This window comes from Ceratotherium simum, chromosome X (genome assembly GCF_057802395.1).
Source record: "Ceratotherium simum simum isolate JZ-2026a chromosome X, ASM5780239v1, whole genome shotgun sequence".
In the NCBI taxonomy this organism is placed as follows: Eukaryota; Metazoa; Chordata; class Mammalia; order Perissodactyla; family Rhinocerotidae; genus Ceratotherium; species Ceratotherium simum.
The window spans coordinates 29,352,904-29,367,300 of NC_141940.1; the positions used below are offsets into that span (position 1 = coordinate 29,352,904).

Genomic DNA, 14,397 nt, shown 5'->3' on the forward strand with positions numbered 1-14,397 from the left:
AAAGACTAATCTATGTACACTTTCAAAATGCTTGTTTCTTGTTTGCTTGTTTCTGCTTAATTGCATCCCTTACTAATTTCCTTTCTTTGCTTTTTGTCTGTTCTTTTCTAACAGCTGAAGAATGTTCTGCTGACTCTGACCTCAACTTTCTTATTCCCGTTGCAGTGGGTGTGGCCTTGGGCTTCCTTATAATTGTTGTCTTTATCTCTTATATGATTGGAAGAAGGAAAAGTCGTACTGGTTATCAGTCTGTGTAATCAATTAAATCTAGTGCTTTTTGTTTTTTGCCATCAGAAGTTATGTTTCCATTGGTTAAAAGCCAGGAAATGCTGTGCAATTGATTGTTTAAGATATGCAGACTAACCTCAGTGAGTTGCTAGCCAACTTGGGCATGAGTAGCAATTATTTAAGAAAAAATATATTAGGACCAATTTTTTTTTCAATTTTTTTCTTCCTTTCTTAAAATGTAATTGAAAGAAAAACTGTGGTGTAGAATTTTTTTTTTTAGTAAATAATGATTTTAAGCCTCTGGATTTAATTAGGAAGAATTTCTGCTGAAGTATAATTTTATATGTTGCAGTTACTTGTATTTTGCTACTTTGACATTATTTGTAAAATCAAAGCTGTTAGAGAATTTAACTTGCTTCAGGAAATAAATTCAAGAACATAATGAACTCATTTTCATTGGTGGCAAACATAAAATTTGGTTTGTAATAAGACTTCCTCTCCCTACCTCCTAATCAGGATTATTTAAATCTATGTAGTGTTTTTCTGTTAGTTAAAAAAAAAAAAAGAAAGAAATGGCTTCACGATATTGTGTTTAATAGCAAAAGTCTGGCTGTTTTCTTCATTACAACTGTATTTTAACAAGGATGTCTCTTTTTTGCCTTCTGGAGTTTGAATATATTATCTCAGACTTGACATTTCTGCTGAAGGATGAAGTAAGATCTTCAGCTTTTTTTTAAGGTGTTGATATAGAGTGGGTTATGGTTTTTTTGGGTTATGCTTTTGATTTTTTTTTCCCTTGGAGCCTTAACTTGTTCAGAAAGTTCATTCATCCTCCACTAAAAAAAGAACAAACCACAAAAAAACTTCTATACTTTGTGTGCCTCTTGCGCTCTCCCATTCCCTATATGAATAAGTTCTAATTGATATTTTTAATGTATTGATTTCTTTTTTCTTGCAGCAGCAAGTGCTAATTCTAGAGGCTAGTGGGCCCTGAAGTGTCATCAGTCAGATGGCTGCCTAGCCAAAGCTCTACCGGGATTGTTCTGTAAATTTGTTGATCTTCATATAGACTTATATCCCTGTAGGGATGTCTAATGGCTCTGGCTTCTGGAGTAAGGTCATACAGACCACTCATCCCATTGTCTGCTTGATTGGCTAGGCTGCTGAATTGCCCTTTGATTTGGAAGCACAGTGTCGTATTTCTCTAGGTCCCAAATGGCTGCTTTGCACACCTGTTATTATCATAAGGCAGATGTTTATCAAGCTATTTTATCTCTATATGACTAAAACGAAAAGTTTCCAAAGATCTCTGCTTTTACTTCAAAATGTTCCATGGATTAAAAAATTAAGCCTAAACCTTAAATAAAGTTAGTTTGTTATTAAATCTAAGGATTAAGTCCCAATCTACCTCTCAGCACAATGCAGATGCTCACCCCTGTATTGCTGCCGTTAACTTATGCCAGAACTCTTTGCCAATCATTGGAATTAGAAAAAATTTTTAAGAAGAAAGAAAATTCATCAAAATCTTTCTTTACTATTCTGTCTATATGTTCATCTTGGAAGCATATATTCCAAACTGGAGTAGAAAGTCAGATTGCTCAGTTACATCTTCCTTAGAACTCGCTAGCTCTGACTTTCAGATTCAAGCTCTCCTCTATTTGCTAAGTATATAAAGAATGTTTTCTTTTAAAATATTCTCCTGTGAAAACAGTTGTTTATTTTGTTATTTGGTCAAAATGATGGCACCGTAAAGAACAGTGGCTTCATTTCAATAAATATGTTTGAGATGAATGTCTAGAAACCAGATTATTTAAATCCGCTTGTGACCTTACTAAGTATGTGAATTGGAAATACAGATACATTCAAAATTATGGGTTCATTTAAAAGTTTTCTACCATTTGGATAGGAGACTAATATCACTAATTCTTCATTAGGTATCATGGCTGTATCTTAATTAGCAAACATATGTTTAATTCTTCTTTGAGAATTAAGATTAAAATACAAAATATTAACAGAGGGTTAAAACAAAAGCTGCTTCAACCCCAATAAAATACAGGAAGCCCCAAATCTATGACCTGAGTATTCAATTAGCTATGCTCACTGAATTCATTTTTATGTCAGTTCAACAGTGGATCAGACAGTAGGACCTTGAACTCATGAATATAAAGAATTGCTTTTCACTTAAGCCTTTTTGGAAGAACTGATCCTTGCTGCTACCTAAAGTTTTGGATATATCAATTTAGTAAACTAATAATACCTGCAAAATAAAGCATACTGTGGTATTCCTGTTTGATCTGATATGTGTGGTTTTTAGATTAATGGATTAAAAAATAATAAAGATCATACAATCCATATCACTATGGATAAGTTCATTTTTATTCCATGTGCTCAGCCTTAAGAGTTTGGATTGATTTGCTTAATCTAAGTTCCTCAAATCTAGTCTCTTGATTGTCAGTAGGAATCATGATCTCCTAGGTCTGCAGATTAACCAAGTGCCATCATTAAGAAGGCTTTAGGGGGCTGGCCCCATGGCGTAGCGGTTAAGTGCTCCACTGCTGGCGGCCAGGGTTTGGATCCCGGGCGCGCACCGATGCACCGCTTGTCAGGCCACGCTGTGGCGGTGTCCCATATAAAGTGGAGGAAGATGGGCACAGGTGTTGGCCCAGGGCCAGTCCTCCTCAGCAAAAAGAGGAGGATTGGCATGGATGTTAGCTCAGGGCTGATCTTCCTCACACACACACACACACACACACACACAAAAGAAGGCTTTAGAAGCTTTAGTACAGGCACTTCTAATATGGGGGCATAGGTGGTCATGAAAATTCCAAGCAAACATTGAAAATAAAATATGGAAATCTAACAAATCTAAGAGCTTTATAATAAATGTAGTTTTAGCAATGTCTGTCTGCACTGATGAAATGTACTCATTGTTGAAGCTCATTCCATTCTGAGCAAGATGTACCTCAGGGGTATGGCAGGGGCAGAGGGGGAGCTATCCATTTTCTGAAAATTCCTTTAAATTCCTTACCACCTGGTCTAATGCTCAAATGTTGGATGATTGGATTAAATGACAACACACTCCTTTTTCCATAAGGGACATTTTTGGTGGCAGAAGGAATTGAACATATTGGATCTCTCTATAGTTTCTGAGTAATAGGATTTCATATTCTGATTGTTAGATGTTTAATGGCTTTTAATTAAGTAAAAAAAAAAAATGGCCTTACCTTGCATTTGTGGGACTGGAAAGGGAGTTCTCAATGGAACCTGTCTTTCTTGTCTCAACTTCTTCACTGAGCTACTTCACTGACTCTGCACCTCACAGAGCCTCTGAAAGATTACTGATAGCAAGAAGAGTGGTGCTATAGATATTGCTGTGAGGGTTACCATATATCTAAAAATTCAACTTGAAAGTTTATCTTTTTAAGTTCAGTGTGTATACTCTGAATTCTAGAACTGCCTTTAGAACTCTGAGGAAATGTTTTACTTTCTCTTTGCCTTTACTATCTGCATGTATTTTGATGGCAGTGTAAATTTGAGCCCCTGTGTTTCAAGAGGTATGCATAATGGACAGGAGAAATTTTGGTATACAATGCATTTTCAGTAGGAAAAAGCAGCTACAGTTCTGTTGAGCAGTTACCGTGTTGTGCACTTTACACACATTATTTCATTTAATCCTCACAGCAACTCTGTGCTTGGACAGTATCATTCCCAGTTTACAGATGAGGTAACTGAGGCTTGAGTTGGATACTTAACCCAAGTCGCACAGGGAGTAAGTGACAAAACTGACATTTGAGCCCAGCTCTGTCTACCTTCAAAAACCATGTTCTTAACCGCTATGCATCCTGGTTTCTAAGAAACGATAGATTTTTAAAAAACATATGCCTTACATTAAATGGTTACAGAAATCTGTACTCGTCTATCTTGTATGTAATCACCCTATAAATGTTCTTCAGTATTCTTAAAATAACTTAAGTCTTGTCCAGCTCACTCGAGGGGCAGACTGATGTTGTGGCAGCATGCCTTTTGAAAGATCAAATCAAGGCCAGTTTGTGCTGTAACTCATCAGTAATGTTAAGCCCTGAATGTCGCTTTTTTCAGAGTATCCTCATCTAGTTATTCTGATCACGTATCATTATCATTCTGCCCTCAAACTGTTCTGCACCATGAATCATTTTGACTGTGCATTAGTGTGTTTAAGAGACTAAATGGAACTGTCTCTGTCCTCACTTTCCCTAAATTAATGCCATCCCTACACCCCATCCACCCCCCAGCTTTGAGTGCAGTGTAGCCATAACACTCAGCAATCCTTGCTAGGTGGTTCTGAGCCCCCAAACGCAGTTGCTACTCTCAGATCTGGAACCTTTTGAAAGGATTTCAAGAAATTCTTACCCATATACTTAAAGTTTCCAGCCATAATCGGCAGCGCCCCCCTTCCCCACCTCATCTCCTGCTGTCCTGTACTCACTCCACTGCAGCCATACTGGCCCTCTTGCTGCTCCTCAAAGACCTTAAGCATGCTCTCACTTCAAGGCCCTTGCACTTGCTCTGCCTTCTGCCTGGAAAGACCTCCCCGAGCTATCCTCATGGGTCACCCTCCCATCTCATTCGGTTCTCTTATGTCACCCAGTCGGTGAAGCATTCCCTGACCACCCTATTTAAAGTAACACTCCTGGCCCCCCCCTCCATTTTCCATTCCCCTTACTCTGTTTCACTTAGTACTTATCACCTATCACTATCTGACATACTATATATTTTACTTGTTAATCTGTGTTTCATGTGTGTCTTCCACTAGAAGGTAAACTTCATGAGAGCAGGAATTTTTGCTGTGTTTACTACTCTCTTCCAGTCCCTAGAACAGTGCCTGGCACATAGTTCACATGAAATAAATATTTGCTGAATGGATGAGTGGTCGTCTTGTGTAATAGCTAAACATTTATTTAGTACTTTATACCTTATCTTATCAAATGTAAGATGCCATCACTTGTAAGATAAATACTGCCAATTAAACTGTGGTTGTGGGAGATCTACTGGTTTCAAAGATGTTAAAATGTGAAAAAAATATACATCTAGAATTGATATGTGCCAGGAACTGTGGAGACTGCTGTGCGTGGATTATATCGTCTACCATTAATCCATTGAATGCATCTGGGATTCAGACCCAAGCAGTCAGAACCAATGCCTTTAAGCACTCTGCCGTTACAGCCCCCCTTCAGTACGGCATATTGGTTCCTGTGTCATTTTCAATTCCAAAAACAGAAGTCTGTATCTATGGTTGCTATAATTTTCCATTTTAAAACAGACAGAATATTTAATATTCAATTTTCCTTCTTTTAAATGCTATATAGTATAGCATGGCAGGTGTGTTAGAACAGAATTTGAATCCTGGCTTTTACCATACCGTAGTGGTGTGACCTTGGACAAGTTACTTAACCTCTCTAAGCCTAGCTTTCTCCATCTGTAAAATGGAGATGATATAACTACCCATCTTGTAGGGTTTTAAAGAGAATTAAATAACATAATGCTACCAAATATGTAGTAGGCAATAAACGTGACTTTTTTTATGCTATAGATCAGGATCTTTCTAAACATGATAGATGTCAAAGGTTTAGACAAGATCACAGAAGCAGGAAGTGAAGAGAGAATAGGGCTGAGATAAAACCTTAAGGAACAGAAATGCACTCAAACTAGGTTTAAAAAAGAGGAATGAATCATGAAGTTATAGAGTAAGTCTTACAGAATCCAACTGAAGGAAGTACGTCTGGGACTCAAAGGAAGAGAGAATTATTATAAAGCTTCAACTGAGAATAAACAAGTGATGAGTACCAGGAAAGTTTAGAAAAAGATGAATAATGAGTGATAACTTGCACTACATTTATTAAAATCTGTTATAAAGCCAGAATCAAATGTTAGATGGATATAAGAATAAACCAACAGCTTGGCGGACAAGATACATATTGATATGTGTGTGTGTGTGTGTGTATTTGGTTTTTGATAAAGATGTTCTTTTCAGATCAATGAGGAAAGAATGGAACATTGAAAAATGATGCTGAGATACTAGGTTGATTATTTTGGAGAAAAATAAATTTAGACACCTACCTCACAATAAGAACCAAAATAAATTCAAGGATGGTTAAAGAGTTAAATTTTTAAAAACTATCAAAAATATAGAATCAAATATAGATGGCTGTATATCTTATCTCAAAATAAAGAAGACCTTCCTAAGAATAAAAGAAAAAGAGGAAATGACAGTGGAAAAGAAAAGATCGCAATATACAAAAATGTAATACTCCTGACCATCAAAATGCCACCAGACACAAATTTAGAGATAAACTACAAACAAGAGAAAATACTTGCAATCTTATGTGTGACAAAGGGTTAGGTTAATGTCCTTACTATCAAATAAATACAAAACAAGGTGAATATTCCATGAGTAAACTTGAATAAGGGCATGATAGCAAAATCATGACAGAAGAAATACAAATGGATAAGTAACTTGAAAAAATGTCCATCTTTCTAGTAAGCAAGGAAATATAAATTAAAACAAGATATCTTTCAAACTGGTTAAGATATTTTTAATGATAATATGCACCCTTGGCCATGGTACTGAAAACTGTGCACACCAACATAATGTTGAGAGTGAAAAGAAAAATTTGAAAACAGGGCCGGCCCCCTGGCTTAGTGGTTAAGTGCACGTGCTCTGCTGCTGGCGGCCTGGGTTCGGGTCCCGGGCGCACACCGATGCACTGCTTCTCCGGCCATGCTGAGGCCGCGTCCCACATACAGCAACTAGAAGGATGTGCAACTATGACATACAACTATCTACTGGGGCTTTGGGGAAAAAAAAAATTGAAAACAATTTAAATGCCCAATTAGATAGAACTAGTTAAGTAAATTGAAACACTGACATGACAGAATGCTCTGCGGCCATTTAAAATCACATTCTCAAATAATGTGACTACGAGACTATGCTTGTGTCTACTAAGTGAAAAACAAATGTTGGAAAGAAATATGTACCATTATTCTGTTTTGGTAAATAAATCTATTTTTAATCCTGGACTGCTAGAAAGATGAACAAGTGGGTCCTAGAGCAAATTAAGCCTGAACACTACCTGGAGGCAAAAATGACAAAACTGAGGCTGTCCTACTTTGGGCACATCGTGAGAAGGAAGGATTCTTTGGAAAAGACAATAATGCTGGGAAAAGTAGAAGGCAGCAGGAAAAGAGGAAGACCAAATATGAGGTGGATTGACTCTATAAAGGAAGCCATAGGCATGAGTCTACAGGAGCTGAGTAGGGCTGTTGAGGACACGATATTGTGGACGTCACTGATTCATAGGGTCTCTAGGAGTCAGAGCCGACTTGGCGGCATGTAACAACAAAATAAATCTATATCTACATCTATACATCTATATCTATAACTGCTCCTCTGCCACCCATGAGGTGCTTCTCCCTAGCCCTACACCTTCCCCCATGCTGGGTGCAGAGTCCACCACAGGAGGGGTCCAGATTGGAGCCAGTGCTTCTACAGTTGAGGAGGCTACAAAAAAGTATGTACCATATCCTGTCTTGTTATATATGTATATGCTTATATGTACATATGTGTGTGTATATAAAGTTAATACATTAAAATATAAACAGCAGTCACCTCCAGGTTTTGGGATTGTGGGTGGTTTTAATTGCTTTTCATATTTCTGTTTTGGTGAATCCAGTTTACTTTGATAATCAGAAAGGGCCTCAAGAAAATGATTTCCCAAGGGAGTGGGCTTTGAATCTCCTTCTCTCTTGCATTCTGCTCATAAATGAGAGCTGCCTCTGTGAGAGGACAAAGCTTCCACTCCTACCAGATATCAGGACTCTCCCTTCATTCGAAACATGTTTTTATCAAAGAAAAATTCATTTATTTTACATTGTTTATTTGTCCAGTCACCTGGCCTTTATTTACCATTCATCATGTATAGCTCTCCTACCTGCAAAGCGATGCAGAGGCACACTTATCATTGGTCTGTTGTTGCCTCCTGTGATGCCTGAGAGGTGCTTCTACCCATCCCTACACTTTTCCACAGGCTGCCTGCAGAGGCCCCCACAGGAAGGGGTGGACTGGAGCCTCTGCTTCTGTAGTTGAGACAAAGGAGAGTGTAAGTGTTGTTGGCAAGGGGCTCTGTAGAGGTGAGGCGGGGAACATATCAACCACTTCATGCTGCTCCGTCTTCTGCATCTCTGTCTGCAAGTTTCACCAGGCTGACACCTCTAGGAGCCATGTCCACAATCCTCTTCTTCCAGCACCTTCTTTTCTATCACCAACACTCCACAGCGACCAAGCCTGACTCTTTTGCCATCTCTGCCCATATTCCTCTCCACCAGACTGCCTCTATGACTCAGAGTCCTTCCATTATAGTCAATTCTATTGGTCAAGGTATTGACAGACCCTGTTAACTGCTATTAATTGATAAGGGTAAAAAGTTGAGGCACTGTGATGTAGTAGAAAGGGCGTGGAGTTTGGTGCCAGGCAGATTGGAGTTAAACCCAGGCTTCACCAACTCCCAACTGAATAACTTTGGTTAAGTTATTGAGTTGCCACATCTGTAAAATGGAGTAAAATATCCTCCTTGAAGAACTATTAATAGAGGTCTCAATTGTACCTGTACTTTATAGAGCTGTGATGGTCACCAATGGGATAATGGCCACACAGTGTCATAGGTGCTCAGCGGTATAAGTAGGCACTCAATGGGTATCCTTTATACCCATTACCCCATCATCACAAAGCAGAACCCTAAGGGTACGGGAAGGGAGTCAACATTTTTTGGGGATCGGAGAAATTCAGTAGCTTGTTCGAGGTCACACAGCTAGTGAATGGCAGAGCAGGTATATAAACCCAGGTATCTCTGGCTCCAAAGCCCAGGCTCTTCCCTTAAACAACTTAATGCCTTTACCTGCATGTGCCCAGCCCAGAATGAAGGGATAATTGACAGCCAACCTCAGTGATTCTGGCCAAAGATCCATGTAGGTTGCTGTGAAAAGAATCAGCCCTGAAATATTAGGTAGTCACATTGAGCTATGGAAGAGCTCTGCCCAGGGATGAGTCTGCTTTTATCGAGATCTACAGACATTCCAATGGACATCAGAGTGTGTTGTGAAGCCCTAAATGAACCAACCATAATGAGATCTAGGGTGATTTGTTCACATTACACTATGAATTACAAACAAAGGTTCTCAAACTTCAGCAGGCATCAGAAACACTTGTAAGGCCTCGCTCTCAGAACTTCCGGAGTCAGGAAGTCTGACTCAAGAATTTGCATTTGTGGGCCAGCCCCGTGGCTTAGTGGTTAAGTGCGCGTGCTCCGCTACTGGCGGCCCGGGTTCGGATCCCGGGCGCACACCGACGCACCGCTTCTCCAGCCATGCTGAGGCCGCGTCCCACATACAGCAACTAGAAGGATGTGCAACTATGACATACAACTATCTACTGGGGCTTTGGGGAAAAAAAAGGAGGAGGATTGGCAATAGATGTTAGCTCAGAGCCGGTCTTCCTCAGCAAAAAAAAAAAAAAAAAAGAGGAGGATTAGCATGGATGTTAGCTCAGGGCTGATTTTCCTCACAAAATAAAACAAACAAAGAATTTGCATTTGTAACAACTTCCCAGGTGACCCTGATACTTCTGGTCCAGAAGCCACACATTGAGAACCACCAGATTAAAATATACTATAATATTCCCAAGTCTCCATCTGGTCCCATCCTCCCCAAATTCCAGGGAGCTATCGGCACACACAAGAGTATCACAAAACCAGCTTCTGACCCAGAAAACCTAGCTTTGGGTTGATGTCGCCAGTGGTCCCCTTCCTTCCCAGTACCCTCCCAAGTAACCAAGGCCTCCCGGTAATCAGGACTCTGAGGGAAGAGAGAAAGCTGGTGGGGCTGGATCACTTCTGTTCTCTGCCCCATCCCTGTCCCTATACCAAGCAGGAGCCAGATTCCACCCCACTTTGCCTTATGGAACATTTATCTTGTTAGCAGACCGTCTAAGCTTGGTTGTTTTCCAGTATCTTAAGCACGTTGATGGGATTACCCATAGGCGGGAAGGAACAGTGCCTTGTAGGGCAGAAATGCAGGAGGGAAATTTCCGCTTGTGGGACCTCTGGGAGACAGAACCTCAGGAAAATGGCTTCTTGGGGCACATAGGGAGGCCTGACCCCAAGCATTAGGGCTCCCAGCCTAGGCAGAATTCCCCTCCCCACCTCACCTGTTGTGTCCCAGGAGCCCAGGAGCAGCAGAGACGCTCACTTTCTAGGGACCACGTGGACTTGGACAGTGAGGGGAGCAGGGACAATCACAACAGACTGAAGACCCCATAAAGCCCCTCCCTTCCCATTCTTGGGTAACTCACAGCAAGAGGAGGAGCCCTTCCGTAGTGACTGAGATTGAACTTTCCTTCACCTCAGTGGGATGAAAGGAAGATGCAGATTTAATCTACCGCCTCTGAGCAACCCTGCCCTGGGATGCACACTACACAAAAGACACAGCAGGCAAGTGCACACTTTTTATTACTAGTTAGAATCAGAAAACTGACAAAGGTTGAGCTTGGTGAGCTGGGATCTCATGGGGGAACTCAAGGACACCTTTTGGTCAGACTGGACGCTGATCTAACTCCTCCCACCCCCCTGGGCTTCACCTGCCTCGGGGGAGCACACAGAGAACACACCAAGTGGAAGAGAAGGGGCCCAGGGGCGTTCTCAAGAATGCTTGTCTCAGTCCAGTTCTGTTTTTAATCCAGTTAGTCCTCCCAAAAGAAGCACCATCCATAGCACGACGCCAGTCCTTGGAATCCATTTTGTTCTTCATCCACTCTTGACTGGAAAGAGCCTTGGGATGGTGGTGACCTGAGGCTGAGGGCTCGAGTGTGTAGCCAACACTCCCCCAGGCACCGTCCTTTGAGACAGTCACCCAGTGGTCTTTCAGGCAACCAGGAAAATAGCCGTCCCTCTCAAAGGAGGAAATCAGCAGAGTATCAGAAAAGTCCCGCCAGCACTTTCGTCAGGCTACTTTCTTGATATTTGCCACTGTCCATTCGTCTCCACCGGGATTAATGTGATGAGCAGTTCAGTCATTCAAATCCTTCCATGAAAGTCTCTTTGACATTGCCCCCAGAATCGTAGAAATGGATCTTGACATTATTTCAATTGAGTTCACCCAAAAGCCACACTACATGCTAGGCAAAGAAGACACCCCTGGTCTACACTGTATCTCAGATTAGGCTCTCTCCTGCCATCTATCCAAACTCATCCAATTAGGTTATAATGTGCACACCAGATAATAACATATAATTGTAGTTCCTAACACATACTAGGCAATCAATAACTATTTGTTCAGTGAATTAATGAGTGAAATTTAAAAACTTGCTATAACCTCTAAAATTTAACACTACCCTCCCAGCCCCCTTTGAACTCTGCTATGTCAATTCCTTTTCCACAACAGAAGGATTAAGTTCTAACAAAATCTGTGTGCTCTCTCTTGTTCCAAGATGTGTGCCAGAATGTCTCCTTTTCTCTCATTCCTTCACATTCTTTTTAGCTCCAGCCAGTTGAGGTCTCACTGAGGTGAAGGCTGCTGAGAGGCAGGAGGGTATTTTGTGAAGATTCACACACTGGGAGCTGGAGCCTCTTCAGCTTCAGACAAAGTTCCTGCAGCTTAGAGACACAAAGAACAGGCCCTCACCTATGAATGTTATAAAAACAAATCAAGAAAGAAATATGAACACTGCTGCAGGTTATAGCATAACAATAGCATTCTCAAGGAAAAGCAGTGTTCCTAGAATATAATGTACTTTATGTTCTAAAAGCATGGTTATTCTCAGCCGAAGACCTGGTACTATGGGGGAGAGGAGGTTAAGGAGAATACAGAAAGGAGAAAAAGAGAATGTTTCATCACATCTGGCTCTCCAGGGTGTCAACCAATCGGTAGCAGCCATCCAGAGTCCACCACCTGTGAACTCAAATGCAACTGGAGAAATTTCCTTTAAAAGATTAATTAACATATTCAATAGAATCTCATCTTTCTTTAAAACAACACAATTATATATACACATATACATATATAATATGAAACTGAGGGAAAGAAATCCATATTTGGAAATAGATATATTAGTGTGTTAAAAATGATTATTGCTTGATGGTAGGATAATGAAAATTTTTTGTTTCATTGGTTTTCAAATTTTCTATGATATAAATAAAAGAGTTAGTTTTTGATCAGAAGGGGGCCTCCAGAAATTGATTTATCTTTGGAATATGTCTCCATTCTCTTTCTACACCCCTGAGTTCAGTGAGGAGTTTGTTTTGGGTCAAGGCATCCCACCTCACTTACTATCTAGATTTTCTTGCATTTGTCACAAGCCAAAATGTTAGGAAAAATTTATCAAGCTCTACACCATAGGCAGTCTCAGTCCCTCCTCCTGAGGTCTGGGGCAGGTTTCCCCTCTTGCTGGGACTGGAAGGCTTTCTTACCTTTTGGTAGCTTGGGCATCTGTTCCTGAGGTTGTTGGTTCCCTGGGTCTCCTTGGCTCCAGCTGTGCCCTGAGGCGTTTATGAAGTGGGGCATCACAGGACCTTCCACTTGGCCTTGGCTGCTCTGGTCCCACTGCAGGGCCATCTCCTCCTGGGACCCAACTGCAGGCCACACGCCAGGTGGGTAGATCCCCCCATTAGGCATCTGGGGTGGGAATGCTGTTCCTGCTGCCACTTCCGCTTCTGAGACTACTCTTGGTAGGGGAAGTGGTGGGTATGGGAATGGCGTGGGGAATGGCGTGGGGAATGGCATTGGCAGAGGGGGTTGAACAACCTGGGCCCAGGGACTGGGGGGTCCTGGCACGTAAAGCACACCTGTTGTGGAGGCCATCTGGGCCTCCTCGCTCTGGGACTCCGCCCCCTGCCAATGCTGAGACCTTTCGGCCAGCACCTTGTTCCGCTCCTCTGTAGTCACGGGCCATACCTCAATCCCGAGCTGCTGGGCTCGAGACCTGGGTACGACCTCCTGGGGCAGCTGCCCGCGCAGCCCTTCACCCTCTTCCAGCACCCGCCGCAGGTCGTCTCGTGCGCAATGCAACTGCGAGACCATCTTTTCGCGCTCCTTCCGCAGCCGCTGCAGCTGGGAGGCCAGAGCCCAGACGGCCGTCTCGCGCTCCTTCACCTGCTCCTGCAGCTGCCGGACCCGGCGCGTCTGCTCCTCCCGATGACTTGCGGCCACACGCACACTCAAGGCCAGTGCGCTCCAGGTGCAGGCCCTCTTGATGGGACGCGGCACCTGCGGGTCAGCCAGGATGGATCGCAGCTCGTCCTCTATCTCGTTCCAGGTCTTCGAGCAGAAGGTCAAGTAGAAGTCTGGGCCACCGCCGTTATTGAGCACCTCTTCGTTGATAAACATGACTACCTCTCTGTGGTGGAAACCGCTCTTGTGGTCCCCTAAGTCCAAGGCCATGGCCGCTGTGGCCTAGTCAGCAGACCTGCCGCCGCTGCTGTTGTAAGTGGTGGCCGCCAACTTATCCGTCTTTCACCTCTTGGCTCAGTCCTACTTCAGTCCTTGCCCAGTCCTGGCCTCCTCTTCGGCCTCCTTTCTCTCTCACCTACTCGTTCTCCTAACAGAGTGAAGCCGATTCATTTACCACACCGACCCCTAACTTACCACACCAATCCCTACCGGGGCGACGGGGTAACACGTCAGAGATATGGGCACTGGGTTACGCCGCAAAGCGTACTGGGACAAACCTCTCTGGGCAAAGCGCCCCCTGCTCAGCGGGCAAGTTGGGAGGCTGCACTGGGCTCTACCTGGGACCTACTTTCCTTGGAACAACGCCTCCTACAGGGCAGGCTGGCTGAGTGACTGTGCTGGGGACTGCACTTAGCCCAGAGACAACTCTTGTTTCCAAAAGCTTCTGAAGGAAAACACCCAGACGCGTGGAATGAATTTCTAACCTGGGAGACCAATGAGAGGATGCATGGGTGGGCTCTATTTGGTTCAGCTCCCTCTCCCGTAACTCGCAATTACTCTATCAAACTTTCTATTGTTGACCTTAAACAAATAGCCAGTTATTTCTCCAGCAAAAATGGGTTTATTCCAATTAGCAAAGAACTGCAATTTGAGGTCTGCAACCAGGGTGAGCCAGTGCAAATCCTAAGCAACAAG

General features: G+C 42.5%; 2 protein-coding genes across 2 annotated transcripts in view; one reads left to right on the forward strand and one right to left on the reverse strand.

The window, feature by feature from the left end:
- The window catches only part of LAMP2 (lysosome associated membrane protein 2), a 35,376-nt gene extending 34,872 nt beyond the window's left edge, over nucleotides 1-504 (forward strand). Inside the window, exon 9 of the mRNA XM_087426678.1 lies at nucleotides 115-504. Coding sequence (XP_087282804.1) covers nucleotides 115-257 — 143 coding nt within the window. The 3' untranslated portion in view covers nucleotides 258-504. The remainder of the gene's footprint in view (nucleotides 1-114) is intronic.
- Nucleotides 505-12,657: 12,153 nt separating this feature from the next.
- On the reverse strand, nucleotides 12,658-13,900 carry LOC147911786 (testis-expressed protein 13D-like). Its single transcript, XM_087426410.1, has one exon. The coding sequence runs from the start codon at nucleotides 13,690-13,692 to the stop codon at nucleotides 12,658-12,660; it is 1,035 nt and encodes a 344-aa protein (XP_087282536.1). The 5' UTR covers nucleotides 13,693-13,900.
- Nucleotides 13,901-14,397: the final 497 nt, after the last annotated feature.

Coding starts and splice junctions, on each gene's coding strand:
- LOC147911786 (XM_087426410.1), bottom strand. CDS start 13,692: ATGGCCTTGGACTTAGGGGACCACAAGAGCGGTTTCCACCACAGAGAG.